Raw genomic sequence first — 18584 nt, forward strand, 5'->3', positions numbered from 1 at the left:
TGGTTGCCTTTGCTTGTACCTTTGTGGATTCGGTTTTGTATGTGTCGGTTGCTATTAATTCGAGATGGTCCAAGATGGTGTCTTTAAAGGTGAATATTTTTATTTGGCGATTGATGCTTGATAGATTTCTGACTCGTTTGAACCTTTTTTTGCGAGGTATGAACAGTCCTTCTTTGGATTGTTCGTTATGTAATGGAGGGATGGATTCTATGAATCATCTCTTCTTTTCTTGTTCTAACTTTTGTGAATTTATTGGCTTGGGTGCTTAGATGGTGGAAAATTGATATGCCTTTGTGAGGTTCTTTTTCCGATTGGAGCCAATGGTTTGATGGGCTGCACTTGAGAACGTTGTACAAGGATGTGCCGGAAGGAGTTTTCTTTATCATGTGGTATATGTGGCTTTTTAGGAATAAGACCTTGTTTGCGAAAGGGCATCCTAGGAAGAGTTTTTTGTTTGACAATATTGTCTCGTAACCTTATTTTTGTGTTCTAATATAGGTCTAAGGGGTCATTTGATTGGGTTATGTGGTTAAAGAATCCCATGATGACCATTATATAATGTTTATATTTTCCTTTTTGTATCTTGGTTAGTCTAGCTTCTTGCTAACGAGTGTATTTTTTTCTCTTGATAAAATTTCTGCCATTCTAAAAAATAAAGACTATGCTATACATATAAAAGCATATGGATATTGTTGAACAGATCTACTATGTTGGAGTATATGTAACTTGTCATTGACTCTTATTATAACGATTTAAAATGATATCAAAAGAAATTATAATGTCATAATAAATATGGAAATCGGAAGCACATGATGATGGCCCAATAATCATATTGAGGATTGTTTGGTTATACTATAAGTAAGCATATGCAATTAAAATTCTTTTTGCATTAGGCTAAATTTAAGCATTTAAGTTGGTCAAACCATACAAACCACGGAGCTTTTTGCATTCGGCTAAATTTAAGAATTTGGATGCACTATGAACAAATTTGATGCTACAGAAAGTACAACATATGTTTCAGGTATGCAGTATGCACAACTGGTATGCCCCAAGTAAGCACCATGCTCTGGGCATCACATATGGTAAGTGTTGCATTTAATCTTAACAAGGTTAGAAATAATACAACAAGAAGAAGAAAGAAACCCCAAGACTAGTTGCTCAAATCTGGGAGTAATATGTAGATAAAATGGTGTTGTGTTGCTTCCCCTTTACATTTACTTGTTTCCTGTAAAAGAGAAAGCTCGAATCAGACATACAAAAATAAGATAATGATTTTGCAGAGGAATGAGTACATACCATGGAGGGTGAATACGAACCATCATCCCAACATCAAGATCCACATCGCCACATATTCTTGAGCTAAATATGATGCTCAAATTCTTCCTTTGCTACATACAGTTGTAAGGGTATAAGCGACATTTACTAGATATAAATAAAGAATGTCCAAATCTGGTAGTGGTCAACACACACACACACACACACACACCTCCTCATTTTCAATGGAAGAACGTGAACATGAAGATGAACATGAACATGAACAGACAGTCAGCTTTCCTTCCCAAGATCTGGACAGTATCTTCACCTCAAAAGAACCCTCTTCATCTGAATTTATTAACAAACAATCCATCCAAGTTGTCTCAATTTGGCAGCAGGGTTTATGTTTGTATGAATTTATTAACAAACAAACATGTAGGGTGTACCTTGTTTTTGCAATTTGCTCAAAAAATATAAATCTCTTTCCTTCTCCATACGCATTACATGCTGCAACTTCCCAAATAAACCAAACCTGCAATTATCAGATTTCAGAACTCTGGTATAAACAATACAATACAATACAATAGAAATTAGATCACCATCACCCACCCTGTATGAGTATGTCTAGAAACTGCATACATATGCCCCCCATCTTCGTTTGTAGAAGCAGCACCTAAAGCTTCATGAAATTGATCAGCTATGGTTTTCTGTTTAGGCTCCTGAATTTGATGTGATAGATCACAGTTAATAACTATTTTTACTGGAATATGTAAATTGTAAATTGTAATAACAGAATTACATGTGGTGGTGGTGGTGCCTTGTCTTCTTCTGATGACTCCGAATCACTGACCAAACAATTGGGATCATCCTCTATGTCTATGTCTGTGTATCTATTATCACTAACTGATAATATGCTTCTCTTTTTGTCAGCAAGCTGTTCGGAGGTGGACTTTGTTTTATTGCACTGAAACAGATCAATATCATATGTGAAATTGTGCCCTAAAAAACAAAAGAGCAAATAAATAAGCTACCTTCACAGTAGTTGTAGTTCCATCTTCATCTTCAAAGAGGTGGTCCTTATGCAACTGTGTCCTAAAAGAAAACTTGCACTTGCCTTTGGCTTTGGCTTTGTCTTGGCCACCTGGCAGCAGATGATTAAGGATGAAAACCAATTGAAAGGGAATTAAGTCAACATGAATTTGTTTCAAGAAATTACCTTTACATGACCTTTTTGATCTGGCAGATACAGGATGAAACTGAAAGGAACCACAATCAGCATCTGCTGCTTCTGTATTTGCAGCAAGCCAAGTGCAAATTCCATCTGCCCTGTTTCCTCCAAAACTAGAAGGAGGTTCCATTTTCTGATACTTATCAGCCTCTGAAGTGAAGTATTTACTCAATTGTAACCAATTTCCTCCCACCTTAAAACCGCACAATCAGCACTGTTAGAAATATAACTTAAAGCCTTGTTTCTCTTTCTTTTTTTCCTATTAAGAGCTATGTACCTACCTCATTATCAGAGACAATTTCTTCATCTGAGTTGCATCCCTGTGGATTGTAGGTGAATTTGCTTTTGGTGGCAAAATATGGAAATTCAACATCATCTTCCACACAGATATCTGCTTGCCTCTAATAACAACAAGGTGACAGAGAAAACCTATTTGTAAACCATCAAAGTTTGTAGCATCAACCGGAATGAATACAATTACTATATCATAGCAGTACCATAAGTCAGAATTGAAATATATATATATATATATATATATATATATATATATATATTAATTGACTACTGTCCACTTTGAGAGACCACAATAGTTTTCCCCTTCAGTCAGCCAAATTGCATACTAACTTTTTGTTAAGAGTTAAAGCTATTGACTTTGATAACAACACAAGGGACTCAGGGAGTGATGATGAATTGTGGTCTGGCAGAAGTTTTCATAAAAACATACCTTTTGAAGTAAACTTGTTTCATGTCGTTCATGCATGACTTCATTAGCATCTGCATAAGATCATACCATGGTTCTTTAAATAGTAATTTCAGGTGATAAATTAAAAGGATTGCAATCAATAGTGGAAGTAGTGATTGAATGAATTGTACCTCTAAGCATATCAAGTTGAGAAAGAATTTGTACTTTACCCTGCACAATTTTATATATAATGAGCTCTAACAACAAAATAAAGTATAGCTATAGCTATAGCAACACACTGTTGAGCAGATAGTTATATGAAGAAACAAACTCTCATAAAAATCCTTTCTGTTTCTACTTTCTAGCATACTTAGAAGTTGAATTTGCACACAAAACGCATACACACGAACTTAGAGCAGAATATTAACCTTTTCTTCAGCTGGAATGCCCAACGAGACGTGATCTTCTGACAAGTCTCCATCCAAATCATCATCCTCTTAAAACAAATACCATATCCAAATTCAAGTTTGCATTTCAAAAACAACATCTCAGTAGTTCTCATTAACGAGATCAAGCTGAACGTAAAGCTAAAAATCGACCAGTGCATCTATAATTACGTTACCTGATATACTCTGATCAGAATTTTCATTTTCCTGCAATTAACAAGTAGTCACTAGCAACGACAAATTCAACAAAATTTAAATGTCATTTTGAGTTAATTTCTACTTGAATTGAAACAAATAAGTTGTGATTCTGATGGGTGGAGAGTGTTATCACGAAATAAGTGCTAAATCTCACATTGCTTACCGGAAATACGGTGGCCCGCCACATTTCTCCTTGGTAAGAAGGATGACCTCCGCGGGTATGGCGTTCCACCATTTCACGGCGGACCCTTGGGCCTCGGCAGTCAGCTCACCAGACACCAGCTGGGTTTATGTTTGCACATGGCCCTGTTAAAATAAGCCCGTAAATGTAAAATGGCCCATTCTCTTAAAATATATACATGGACAGAATAATGGTATAAAAACTTTTTAACTTTGAATAAATATAACTTTTCCTTTTTTTTAATCACTTTGTGCATTTCTGGCTCAGTAAGCCCTTACGTTTTGGCAGATTTTTTTTTTTTTTTTTTTTTTTTTTTTTTGGTATAAAAAATCATTAAGTTCATTAAAATCTTTAAATTTGACAGAAATATTTGATTTTATCGGGTAAATTTGTAAAATGGTATTTTTTTTTAAAGTATATGGTATAATGAACATAAAATCCACAAAAGGGTATATATATATATATATATATATATATATATATATATATATATATATATATATATATATATATATATATATATTAGTAAGTATTTATGCATCTATAATTTTTATAAAATTTTTAATTTCTTTTTAATAATAATTATTATAAATTGATTAACTTATATTAATAAATACAAAAAAATATATATTTTTATTGAAATATGAAATTATAACATTTAAAATTAATTAACAATACTAACTATCTATAATAAGTGGTTTTATAATGAATACCATAAATGGTTTTATATCTTTCTATATGAATGGTTTCCTATAAAATTCAATTTTACAATTTATTTACAAAAAATAAATTCAATTTCTACTATCTGCAAACCAAATGCTTATAAGTTTTTTTTAATAGCATTAATATTTTAATTATTTTATTTAAATTCATGCGAGACATGTGAGATTCACCTAATATAACTATTAGTGCATAATTGTCATAAAAATCTACAAAAATTGAACACTTACACTATAGAAAGAGTCATCGTAAATGAACCCGTGTAATAGCCAATGAGCATATGTGTGGTTCACACATACACATACATATATTCTATTATAGGGTTTTTTTTTTAACAACATATAGTATTATACATGTGACGAGGATTGTGAAAGTACGGTGATTGCCAAACGTTGAAATCAATTTAAACAAAAAGAAGAAAAATAATCTCATTTTCCCTTAGGTGTCATTTACACATAATTTCTTCCTTCGACATTTGGATTGAATGGTATAATAAAAAACTGATCATTTTGTACAACCCTTTTAACATTCTCTTGATAGGGTGGTCTTTATGACGACATAAAAGAACATAATAAAACCAATTAAGATAATGACTGATGTGAACGTGACATACATAAGATTGAACAAAGACTAAATCAAAAGAAACTAAACTTTTAAATTTTATTTCCATTTAAAAAAGATGAAACGAAATTGAACAAACACATTTTACCTAAAATACCCTCAAATGAGGTTGTCGCCAAGATAGACACAGAAACCAAGAAATGAGGTTGTCGCCAAAATAGACAAAAAAATTGGCGAGCCTTTAAGGATGAGAGGGTTAGGAAGTATGGACTTCCACCACCCTAATGTCTGTAATTTAGGACTAAAAGTTTTATCCCTTAACTAAAGTTTTTTATAAAATAAATTAACTTTTAAAATTAAATTAAATATAAATATATGATTTCAAATTTCAAATTTAATTAATTTAAAGTAAACTATGTAAGTTAAAGATTAATTGTAAGATTAAATTTGAAATTGATAATTAGTGAAAATACCCGTAGGGTTTATGTATATTCCATCAATATATATAGATACAAAAGTTACAAAGAGGACCCTACACTATACAGTGTATAAAAATTAATAATGCAATTTAACACCCCCCCCCCCCTCTCAGTTTGAGCAGGAGGTTCTCGTATGCTTAAACTGTTCCGAAAATCTGGAAATAACTGAGTAGGAAGTCCCTTTGTAAAAATATCAACAAATTGATGAGCAGATGGAACATGCAAAACACGAACCTGACCAATAGCAACGCGTTCCCTAACAAAATGTAAATCTATTTCCACATGTTTGGTTCGTTGGTGCTGAACAGGGTTAGAAGCCAAGTACATGGCACTGACATTGTCACAAAAGACGACCGTGGTACGAGTTAGCGGACAATATAACTCAAGAAGGAGGTTACGAAGCCTGGAAGCTTCGACAACAACATTGGCTACCCCCTGTACTCGACTTCGGCACTAGACCTAGAGACAACGTGATGGCGCTTGGACGACCAAGAAATGAGGTTGTCGCCAAGATAGACACAGAAACCAGATGTGGACCGACGTGTTTGAGGACAGCCAGCCCAGTCAGCATCACTGTAAGAGACCAAACGATCGACATGAGACGGACGAATATAAAGACCATACGTAATGGTACCCTGAAGATACCGAAGGATACGCTTGAGAGCAAGAAAATGAGGTTTACGAGGATCATGCATGAAGAGACAGATTTGTTGAACTACGTATGAAATATCTGGACGAGTGAAAGTCAAATACTGAAGAGCACCAGCGAGACTTCGATATAGGGTAGGGTCAGCCACATGTTTTCCAAGAGCACAAAGCTTAGGCTTAGAGTCCGTAGGAGTGCTACAAGGATTACAGAGGGTCATGTCAGCACGAGAAAGAATCTCACGAATGAACACAGTCTGAGATAGGAACAGACTCTGTGACGACCTAGTAGCAGCAATGCCGAGAAAAAACGAGAGAGGTCCCAAATCAGACATAGGAAACTCAGCAGATAGTCGAGAAATAACACGTGTAACCAAGGTTGATGAGGAAGCAGTAAGGATGATATCGTCGACATACAGCAGAAGATACGCAACATCATTCCCATGGTGATAAGTGAAAAGAGAAGTATCAGAACGACTGCTTCGAAACCCAAGAGAGGTGATGTATACAGCTAAACGCTGATACCAAGCACGGGGAGCTTGCTTTAGGCCATATAAGGCCTTGCGAAGACGACAGACATGATGAGAATACTGAGGGTGGACATAGCCAGGGGGTTGCTTCATGTACACCTCCTCATTAAGATCTCCATGGAGAAAGGCATTTTTAACATCGAGCTGATTGATGAGCCAGTTGCGAGAGACGGTAATGCTGAGAACAGTACGAATGGTAGCAGGCTTAACCACTGGGCTAAATGTATCATCAAATTCCAACCCAGGTTGTTGAGAAAAACCTTGAGCTACCAGAAGACCTTTATATCAATCAAGATTGCCTTTAGAGTCAAGCTTGTGTCGATATAACCATCGACAACCAACAATATTTGCATTAGAAGGGGTGTTGGAAATATTTGGATGTGATTGTCACTTGAAATGAGTTGAGTACTGATTTACATTTTCTAACAAACATTATCAGAATGTTTCAGGTTGGAAAGATACTGAAGATTCAACAAGTGTTTGAAGAATCAGATGTTGGAGCACTTGAAGTGAACTTGGAGCACTTGTTGTACACATGGAGCACTTGTTGACATGGATCACTTAAAGAAAGCTAGTTGGATCATCATGATCTCAGATGACACATCTAGATCATATGTGGAGCATCAAGACATTGATGGATCATCTAGAATATTGATGGCTCATCAGAAACATTGTTGGCTCATCCACAACTCTATGGCTCAACAAGAGTTGATGACTCAACAGGAATAATTGGTGGCCCAACTCAAGTCAATGGATCAACATGATCACATTGATGACTCAACAAGACTGCACATGACACATCATGTACAATGAAGGCACGTCCAAATGCTCAAAGGAACATGAATTTCGTCCATGGTCCATCATGAACATGTGGTGGTACATCTTCAAGTTCAAGACACAGTCCAACACTCAAGAAACAACTCAACATGATCAACAACACTTCTAGAAGTTGATGACATCTAAGAAGACAATTGAGCAACATGATGCTCATGTTGCTCATCACATTTTCAATGTTGATCAAGAAGGTTCAAGAATTATGAAGACTCATAACTTGGATGGAACCTTAACGGAATTGGAATATTCCATCCATTCTCCGTTAAGTAGGGCAAAGGTGTCAACTGATTGGTCAAGCCATGTCATGGGCTTTTCCAAAGCCTATAAATAGGCCCCTTGGGATCCATTATAAAGTTTCTCTTTTCTGATCATTCATGCTCATTCTGCACAATTGCTGCTTAGACTAGTCTTTAGAGAGCCATTTGAGAGTTTTAGTGTGTTCTACATTCAAACACTTGTAATTGAATCTTCATGAATATGAGAAACATTTGAATCATTGATCTTGAACATTAAAAAACGTTTTTCTATTAATTTGATAGACTCACATCTCTTTATTTTCCGCACTACTTGCCACTTGACGATTCTGAAACTCTGTTTCAGTATTTTCAACACTTAGACTATTCTAGTCTAGGTTTACTGAATTTTTCTCATTTCTTCAGTTGGTATCAGAGCTCGAGTGATCGACTTTGAGACTTAGAAAACTTTTCACAAAAACACTTTTTCAAGTTTCAACAGAGTATCACCTGTTCTCAATGGCAAGTGTGAATCAAAACCAAAATGTTCTCTATTCAGTTTCAGTTGCAAACAGTCTTGGAGCAGGAAATCGTGCACCTATCCTTGTGCCTAGTGAATACACTTCATGGGCAGATCGCATCAAGTACTACCTGGAAGGTCATCACTCTGACATCTGGACCTTCATCTCCACTGGGAAACATACTCCGAAATTTTTGAAGGACATCAGAGTTCCTGAAGCTGATGTCTCTCCTGAAACCTCCAAAGTTATCTCTGGATCTGTTTCCTCTGCTGCTCAACTTTGTGACAGGAAAATCAAGAAGTTTGAGGCTAAGGCAATGCAAGAGCTGTTATCTGGAATTGCTCATGACATCTATGAGAAACTTCCCGATGAAGACAATAGTTCACCCTTCAATGTCTGGAATGCACTCAAGAAACAATTTGAGGGAACTGATAAGATCCTTGCAAACAGGAAGAAATCTGCATTGACAGACATGGAAAACTTCAAGATGTTACCTCATGAATATCTCTTTGTTGCATATTCTAGGTACAACATTGTTGTCAACAGGGTGAAGAAACTCAAAGGAGAAAGATCGCAAGAGGATTTCAATCTGAAATTCTTGAACAGTTTATCTCCAAAATGGGATACAGTGCATATGATCATACTACAAACTACAATCAATCTAGACACCATGTCTCTGTTTGATCTGTATGCTGAACTGCAACAACATGAGCCAAAGGTCAACAAGCTAGCTCAAGCAACTCCTTTTGATAATCAAGGACTTGCCCTGGGAAATTCAGCACCCATGGCAAATCATTCACAAAACTTGATTGCACATCATAATCCAATCCCAAACCACTTTGCTGATCAGTTTTCCAACCAAGGATATGGAGCATATCCTTATCAAAGTTCGAGTATGGCTCAACAGTACAACCAGAATCCGTACATGTCAACTCAACAACCTCTTCAGATCGCAAATGGTTACATAACTAATCCTCAAGCTTTCATTGGAACCACATTGAAATCTCCTCAAATCAATGAGGAAAAGGAGTATGAAGAATACTTGGCACTCCGGACCAAGTTCAATCCAAACTTCAAGAAGTTTGTGAACAAATCAACTGGGAACTTTAGAACACAAAGTTATCAACAACCCCAACACTATCATCAAAACTATGGAAACTTCCAAGGAGGAAGCAACAGTCAACAAAGCTTCAACTCTCAGAATTCAAATTCTGAAAGTTACAATTCTCAGAGGATGAACTCAAGGGTTCAAGATAACAAGTTGAAGTCCCATGAAGATAATGAAGTAATCAGGTGCCACAACTGTCAAGGTGAAAATTATTTTGCCAAGGATTGCAAAATGAAAATCAAGAAGGTCAAAGACGAAGCATACTGCCTTCAAAAAGCGGAGCAGATCAAGAAGCAGTCAAAAGACAAAGCTTTCATGGTCATTGAAACTCCAAACGTGGAAGTCTGGGAAACAGATGATGAAGTAGATCAAGCAGAAGAAACTGAAGCCTACAAGAACTACTTCTGCTTCATGGCTGATGATGACAAAGAACCTTCTCCTCTTCATCAACAAGTTGTTGAAAAGGTACACTTTATGCTTCATGATAATCATTTAACTATTGAGCATTTTCATGATGACATTGACCATATTACTGAAATAATCAAAGAATATGTCACCAATGCTGAATATCGTGTCAGTTATTACAAAGATGAACTGACCGACACTCAGTTCAGACTTGAAGAATTGAGATGTCGTATGGCTAAGTTAGAAAATGACCTCACAATCAAAACTGAGGCACATCTTACGTCGGTTGAACAATATGAAATTGTATTGAATCAATGTGACATTATTGCAAAAGACAATCGTGAGATGTACGCCCAAATCAATACAAAAATCAATAGTTATAAGGCATCCAAAACCCTTCTTGAACAGAACTTGCATGCTATTCTTAAGGGACCAAAACCATCATGGATCAAATATGGTCTTGGTTATGATGAAATAAACAAGGAAATTATGAGGCTCAATACTCAACCAGAGTTGTTATCATATGATACAAGTCTCTTCACTGGAGATAATGAGGATCATGAAGAGGTGGTAACTTGCAGTCCTGATGTAATTGCCACTTCACCCTCAAGCATCCCATTGGAAGTCACATCATCCCATGATCTTCCAGAGTTGGACAATAAGTCTGACTCTCTAGTAGAATTTTCTCTTGAATGTCCCACCATGGAAAGTTTCAATTCAGAAGATGCCACTTCTGAACAATCAAATATCCATGACTCTAAATCTAGTGATAAACAGCCCAAATCAAATGAGCCAATAGGATATTCCAAGACTGAACCCATTGAATTCCTCAGTCAAGAAACATTTACATCTCTTAATGCTTCTGTCTCTGGAACAAAGGACTTAGGATGCAAATATTCTAAGAAACAACAAACTGGGAAGTCTCCAATTCCAGTCAACAATGATGAAACCTTGAAGACTGTGAATAATGAGAAAATTGTTGTTGAAATACTCAAGAGACCTATTGTTCCAATCAAAATCTCTTCACCCAGTCCTAAACAATAGGAGACAATTGTAAAGCCAACTAATGACTCTAAAGACAAGGGAAAAGAGAAAATTGATGTCTCTAAAGAATAAGGTCCAACTATAGTCCATCCTTCAAAACCCAAAGTGGTTAAGACTATAAATAATGACAAGGATAGGAAGACCAAGAGAGTACCTAAGGCTAAGCCAAGCCAAAGGAAGACCAGACATACCAGTACTCCCAAAACTTCAAGGACTCAAAGAACCTCTCCATCCAATCATGGTTTCTCAAATTCTGGATTTCCAAACCAAAATGGAACTCACTATCAGAATAATTTTAGACCTAACAATCTTCCTGATTTGTCTGAAATGATGAGACCAAGACCTATTCAAACCAACCCTTTCATGTATCAGAATAGCAATTGCCCTATGAATTCTATTCTTGGTCCATATTGTGGTTTTTCTCCGTTCATAGGAGGGAATCACATGTTTGGGGGAAACTCTGGGTTTCCAATGATCAATCAATTCGGGGGAAATACCCAGTTTCCCATGTTTGATCAATTTGGAATGCATGTGAACTATAGATTTGCCTCTCTACGAATTCCTACACAGTTCACCAACTCTCAATTCTTCCCACAGACCAAATCTTAAAAGAAAACCACTAAAAAGGTCAAAACCAAGGTCTCTAAAAACCAAGCAAAACCCAAAGTGGTTGATGCAAAACTAGAAAAGACTGTCCCAACTCCCACAAGTCCGAAAGAAGCTAACACTCAAGGACCCAAACAAACATGGGTACCTAAACCTTCTCTCTAAATGCAGGCTTTTTGTGTCGGGGTACCACACGACGATACATGGTACATTGACAGTGGATGCTCCAGGCACATGACCGGGCACAAAAGATATCTCAGAGATTTCAAGATCACAACGCCAGGTCAGTATGTTTCTTTTGGAAACAACATGAAGGGAGAAGTTATGGGGCATGGAAACATATCAAACGGGAACTTTACCGTTAAGCGTGTAGCGTATGTAGAAGGTCTTAAACATAACCTTATCAGTGTTGCACAACTGTGTGGCAATGATCATGAGGTTTTGTTCACCAAAACCAAGAGTTTGATTATGGATACCAACAAGCGCATCCTTGTTGATTCCCCACGAAATGGGAACATGTATCCTCTTGATATTGAACTAATTGAGGGAACCCCAAATATTTGTCTTCTTTCCAAACCTGCCTCTGACATCAGTTGGTTGTGGCATAAAAGACTCTCTCACCTCAACTTTGGTTATATCAAAAAACTCATTGGAAATGATCTTGTGAGAGGACTACCATTGTTAAAACTTGACAATGATATACTTTGTGCTGCCTGTGAACAAGGCAAAATTTCCAAATCTCCGCAGAAAAGTATAACAGAACACAATGTATCTGAACCTCTTCAGCTTATACATATTGATCTGTGTGGTCCCACTACAGTTCCTAGCTTAAGTGGTAAGAGATACATTCTTGTGATTGTGGACGACCACACAAAATTCACTTGGGTGTACTTTTTGCGAAACAAATCTGAAACCACCAATGAGCTAATTAACTTCATTTGCTACATAGAAGTTAGGGTAGGCAAGTCACTTAGAAGACTGAGAAGTGACAATGGTGGCGAATTCAAGAACAACGCCTTAGATAGCTTTCTTGTATCCAAAGACATCGAGCACAATTTTTCTGCACCCTACACCCCACAACAGAATGGTGTAGTTGAATGGAAGAACCGGACACTATGTGAAGCTGCTCGATCCATGTTGATCTTTGCCAACCTACCGCAATACTTTTGGGCTGAAGCCACAACAGGCTAGAAGTCACTCCCTATGAAGAAATGAATAAGAGGAAGCCCAACGTCAATATCTTTCACATCTTTGGTTGTCATTGCTACATCAAGAACAATAGGGATCAACTAGGGAAATTTACACCCAAGGCTGATGAAGGTATCTTTCTTGGATATTGCCTTCATGTTGCACCCTATAGAGTTCTGAAAAAAAGAACCAGGGCGATAGAGGAAAGCAGTGATGTCACTTTTGATGAAAGTTATGTAAGGGTTCTGGATCCAAACCACTTTGGTCCTCAAATGGTAGTACCATTTGATAAAATGAACCAGCCATCACCTGCTAATGCTTTTGCTCCAGTCCATGCTATTGAAGTAGATTTTGATTTCCTCTTTCCAACTCAACCTTCTGCCCTAAAATCAGAAAAGCTCACGAAAACAGCTTCTCCTGATGTCTCTCAACCTCATCAATCATCAAAAGTCTCAAGTTCCATCAAAGCTCCGGTTGAGGGGGAACCATCTTCTGAACCTTCTACTCCAATCTCCCACCATCAATCTGGACCAGTCATAACACCAGTTACTGCATCTTTAGAGGGGGAACCACATTTGAACGGTTCCATCCTTAAAGGTACTTTATAATCCTCCCAACCATCCGGTTCATGGTTTCAGGGGGAACCCCACTCAATTGGTTCCAGTCCTTCAAGTTCCTTCACGTCTACTCCATCTGTTGAATTCAAGCATGCAACAGTTGAGGGGGAACCACATGTTTCAGGTAGTTCTGGACTCTTCCAAGACGATCTTTTTGAAGGAACATTCACTTCTGGATACCCTCCTCGTCCAAGAGAACAATATGAGGTAGTTTGCACTCCTCAAATCCATAAGGAAGCTCACCTCACAAAATGGACAAAGGATCATCCAGTCGATCAAATCATAGGTGATCTAGATTCTGGAGTAGTAACTTGTTCAGCAACCAAGAATGAATGTCTATATGCAAGCTTTCTATCCATGATAGAGCCTAAAGGAATCAAAGAGGCTCTTCAAGATGCAGATTGGGTAAAAGCAATGTAAGAAGAGTTAGCTGAATTTGAACGCAACAACGTATGGGACTTAGTGCCAACACCAGAAGGAGTATCGGTTGTTGGTTCAAGATGGGTCTACAGGAACAAAAGTGATGAAGATGGAATCATCATTAGGAACAAAGCCAGGTTGGTTGTCAAAGGCTACTCGCAACAAGAAGGCATAGAGTATGATGAAACCTTTGCACCTGTTGCAAGAATAGAAGCCATTAGGATTTTCTTGGCATTTGCTGCACACAAGAATTTTAAGGTCTACCAAATGGATGTGCAATGTGCATTCTTGAACGGAGAAATCGATAGGGATGTCTATGTTCAACAACCTCCCAGATTCGAAGATCCAAAGTTCCCCAACCATTGCTATAAGCTTCAAAAGGCTGTCTATGGATTGAAGCAAGCCCCAAGAGCATGGTATGGAACATTGTCCAAGTTCTTAGAAGATTCCAAGTTTCAAAGAGGTTCTATCGATCCCACTCTCTTTAGGAAAATTCACAACAACCATCTGATTGTCGTGCAAATCTATATCGACGACATCATATTTGGTTCAACCAGCAAGGACCTTAGTGATGATTTTGCTGAGTTGATGAAAAGCAAATTTAGAATGAGTATGATGGGTGAGCTTAACTACTTCCTAGGTCTAAAACTTCGTCAATCTCCTAAGGGAATCTTCATTGGTCAAGAGAAGTACATCAACTGCAAAGACACCAATGTCTACTTCCTACAAGCTTGATTCAGACCTTGATGGAAAATCTGTAGATCAGAAGCACTATAGAGGAATGATTGGCTCATTACTGTATCTTACAGCTAGTCGACCAGACATCATGTTTTCAACATGTCTGTGTGCACGGTTTCAAGCCAATCCAAAGGAATCACACCTCATAGCAGTCAAAAGAATTTTCAAATATCTGAAAGGAACTGCTTCTATGGGTCTATTCTATCCTACTAAAGGCAACTTCTATCTTCAAGCCTTTACTGACTCAGATTATGGAGGATGCAAGCTCGACAGAAAGAGCACCTCTGGTAGCTGTCAATTCTTAGGAGGCAGATTGGTCAGCTGGACCTCAAAGAAGCAAACATGTGTTTCAACCTCTACTGCTGAAGCTGAATATGTTGTTGCTGCCAGCTGTTGTTCTCAAGTGCTCTGGATTCAAACACAACTGAGAGATTATGGATTCAAAATGCAACAGATCCCAATCTATTGTGACTCTAAGAGTGCAATTGCAATCTCTCACAATCCAGCCAACCACTCAATGACCAAGCACATTGATATCAAGTATCACTTCCTTAAAGATAATATTCAAAAAGGTCATATTGAGCTTCATTTTGTTCCTACAGAAGAAGAGACTGCAAATGTGTTCACGAAAGCTCTGGATGAATCCAAGTTCTTACACTTTCTAGGACGACTTGGCATGCTTAATCCCGATTCTCTAGGCTTTTTTAAAAAAAATCATTTTTTTAAAAGAAAACTCAAAAAACATTTTATTTCTAATTTATTGTATTTTTTGCTTTACTTTTCCAAAAGAAAAACCCCCCAAAAAAAGTTTTATTTTTTTACTTTACATAAGAGAAAACTACAAAAACATTTTATTTTCTGTATTTTGTCTTTACTTTAAACAAAAGAAAATACCAAAAAGATTTTATCTTTATTTTTGTTAGAAAAATGCAAGTTGTCATCACAATTATGCAAATGAAGAAGGTTAGTTTCTTCACACTTTATTGATTTTTCACAATACTAAATTCTGTGGTTCTTCAGTTTGCTTCAGTAGACAACTAATATTGGTACTTGAGTGACCATTAACAAGCTTCATGGTTATACTCTACTTAGAGTAATAATACATCAAGTACAAATGTTATGTGGGATACTTTGAGGCGAACTCTAAGGTTTAGTTAAGCCAATGTGTTATAGTATATTTGTGGTTTCCCTGTCCTAGTGAACTCATGAGACAAAAACGTGAACTTGTGTAGTTTGAGGGACATAAAAAGTTTTGCTTTGTGAATATCTATACCCAATAAAAAAGCTTCTTAGTTAAAACAAAGCGAGTCAAATTCCAAGTTTATTTTTTCAATTATTGCATTTTGAGTCTAGTTATATATTAAATAAGTTATAGTTCAGGAGTGGAGTCAATCTGTGACCTATGAGAACTCGGCCAGTAAACCCCACGGGATATTGAAAATCTGTCCACCTGCAGTACATTAACGCGGATCGGACCGGGAAGAAGTCCGCTACATGGGTTTTCATAGAAAGTCATGGACTCCATTAGTGACCTAAGCGATTCCGAGCACTCCAATGAATTTCTTAGAAAGTCACGAACTAAAGTACAAATAGAAGTAAAACTAAGAATTATTTGCTTGTGTACTTTTTCAATGTTAGAGTTATAAGAAAAGATAAAAAAAAATCAAAAAAAAATCTAGTTACATTCGTAGGTCAACTATTATATATATTATGTTTCCTTTTAAAGTCGTGTCACTTGGAATTTGGCGATACCTTTTGAAACGAAAGGAGTAAATAAAAAGGTATAGGTGGTAGTAATGCCAAAAATGAATGTTGTTCAAAATAAGTGGGGAGCGTTTATGAGGATTGTCAGTATTTAGGGCTTGGGAAGTAACTAGGCCTTAGACACAAATATACGCATTGCGGTGAGACATAATTGGTGAGTACAAATCGGGTTATTCTGTGTGATGTTAAGGAATTCAAAACATAATAATCCACAAGGGAATTCTTTACAACGCGAAGTGAAGAATCAAACACAAAATTTAGTTGCTTGATAAATCTGTAAGTAACAACAAGATAATCATCAATGCCTCTAAATCAGTCAATAAGTGTTTCCTTAAAGTTCTTGTTTCCACATACACACACTTCACTACATTTTACTATTCCCTTCTCAGATTCTCTATTTATATGCATACACATCACTTTCAAAGTTAGATTATTCAGTGTTTGCACTTTTATACTTTCTGTTTAACTCATGCCTTAGAATCTAGGTAAAGCAGCTAAGTTAGATAGAGAATATCACTTACTTGATCATGGAACATCCTTGATCATGTGGAGCATCTTATGACAAGTGGACCATCCTTTTCAAGAAAGCCATATGTGCTTGTCTTGGTTTATGGAGCATTCTTGTATATCGTGAAGAAGGAAAAGATCAAAAACTTTAAAGAACCATCTTGGACCAGCTGGAAGCATCTTAGAGCTACTTTGCGCTCTTGGACCAACTAGAAGTACTTTGGAGCAACTAGATGATCTTGGTCACTTGGACCATCTTCAATCAACTTGGAGCAACTTCATTCTCTTGGACCATCTTGGACCATCTCCTCTTCTTTGGACTAACTGGACGAATGAATGAAAAATCTTCATTCATTTTAATAATCTTGAGGCATGTTGGACTATCTTCATCAACTTGATCATCTTGAGGCATCTTATACCATCCTCATCAACTTGATCATCTTGAGGCATCTTGGCACATCTTCATTATCTCGATCAACTGGAAGTACCCTGGAGCAATTTTACAAACTTGAAGGATCTTGATCACTTGGACCAGCTTGGAGCATCGTTAGTCATTTGGAGCATGTTCAAAAACGTGGGACCATGTTCAACAACATTGGAGCATGATCAAAAGCATAGGCACATGATCAACAACTTGAGGCATCTTCAGCCACTTGATGCATCACGCCCATGTGGCTCATTAAGTCCAAATAAAGCATAATAAATATGACATGCACGTTCTGAATAGGCCATACACATTTTTAGTACGCCATGCACACTTCAAGTAGGCTATGCACAAGTCAAGTATGTAATGTACGTTTCAAGTAGGTCTTTCCTTAGGTGCCATGCACGTCTCAAAGATATCATCCATGCATGCACCACCTTTTTCTTTCTTGACTCTCAAGGCATCATTCTCACGCTCGCGACTCAAGTTGAAATTCTCCTATTTATACTTGAGTACCATCCAAGCCTTATGGGCCCATAAATTGGCCCATGCAAGCCCTATCTCGGCCCATTGAGAAACCCTAGAAACCTTCACCTATAAATACCTCACTTCTACTTCTCATTCTTGCTTTTTCACTCTCACTCCCATACTCGCTTGGAGCAACAAGGCTTCGTGAGCAACAGCCGCGTAAGCAACATGCAACTTCAGTTGGTGAGCAACAAGCAGCTTTGGCTCAACAACAAACCTATTCTCGAAAATCACTCTTGGGCCACAAGATATTTTGTTTCAAACCCTAGTTTGGCTCAACTACTCAATTCTCAAAAATCCTTCTAGAGCCACAAGTTTTTTTCTTCTCAAACCCTAATTGTGATCAACAAGGATTTTGTGTGCCCTCTTGAGCCATTCATGATCAACAAGGATTTTGAATGCCCTCTTGAGCCATCACTAATTTCGAAATCCCTCTTGAGCCATCACTAAATTCAGAATTCTTATTGACCCTCAACAACCCTCTCTTGATCATCAAGTAATTTTGAAATCCCTCTTGAGCCATTCGTGATCAACAAGGATTTCGTATCCCCTCTTGATCCATTAGTGATCAACAAGGATTTCGTATCCCCTCTTGAGCCATTCATGATCTACAAGGATTTTGTGATCCCCTCTTGAGCCATTCGTGATCAACAAGGATTTTGTGTGCCCTCTTGAGCCATTCGTGATCAACAAGGATTTTGTATCCCCACTTGAGCCATTCGT

At 37.2% G+C, this 18584-nt stretch overlaps 2 protein-coding genes across 5 annotated transcripts; one reads left to right on the plus strand and one right to left on the minus strand.

The window, feature by feature from the left end:
- Positions 1 to 920: 920 nt before the first annotated feature.
- LOC145135815 (kinetochore protein) lies at positions 921 to 4082 on the minus strand. Of its 4 annotated transcripts, none has more exons than XR_013720050.1 (14): positions 3963 to 4082; positions 3787 to 3817; positions 3593 to 3660; positions 3356 to 3395; positions 3207 to 3256; positions 2764 to 2883; positions 2471 to 2675; positions 2286 to 2395; positions 2054 to 2218; positions 1864 to 1973; positions 1701 to 1786; positions 1487 to 1602; positions 1297 to 1383; positions 921 to 1225 (listed from the first exon to the last, which is right to left on the minus strand). XR_013720050.1 is itself a non-coding variant. In XM_079070027.1 (14 exons), exons 1-14 carry the CDS (start codon positions 4041 to 4043, stop codon positions 1159 to 1161), a joined length of 1332 nt encoding a protein of 443 aa, XP_078926153.1. In that variant the 5' UTR covers positions 4044 to 4082; the 3' UTR covers positions 921 to 1158. The 4 variants fall into 4 exon arrangements, 3 of the variants coding, with proteins under 3 accessions (XP_078926153.1, XP_078926152.1, XP_078926154.1); XM_079070027.1 differs by having other exon boundaries at positions 1297 to 1388; positions 3972 to 4082; XM_079070026.1 differs by having other exon boundaries at positions 1297 to 1388.
- An 8804-nt stretch (positions 4083 to 12886) lies between these two features.
- Positions 12887 to 14635, plus strand: LOC145138904 (uncharacterized). The gene is made up of 3 exons (XM_079072908.1): positions 12887 to 13460; positions 13605 to 13896; positions 13993 to 14635. Exons 1-3 carry the CDS (start codon positions 12887 to 12889, stop codon positions 14633 to 14635), a joined length of 1509 nt encoding a protein of 502 aa, XP_078929034.1.
- Positions 14636 to 18584: the final 3949 nt, after the last annotated feature.

Source organism: Lactuca virosa, chromosome 9, assembly GCF_052849685.1.
Source record: "Lactuca virosa cultivar CGN04683 chromosome 9, Lactuca_virosa_CGN04683_v6, whole genome shotgun sequence".
NCBI classification, from domain to species: Eukaryota; Viridiplantae; Streptophyta; class Magnoliopsida; order Asterales; family Asteraceae; genus Lactuca; species Lactuca virosa.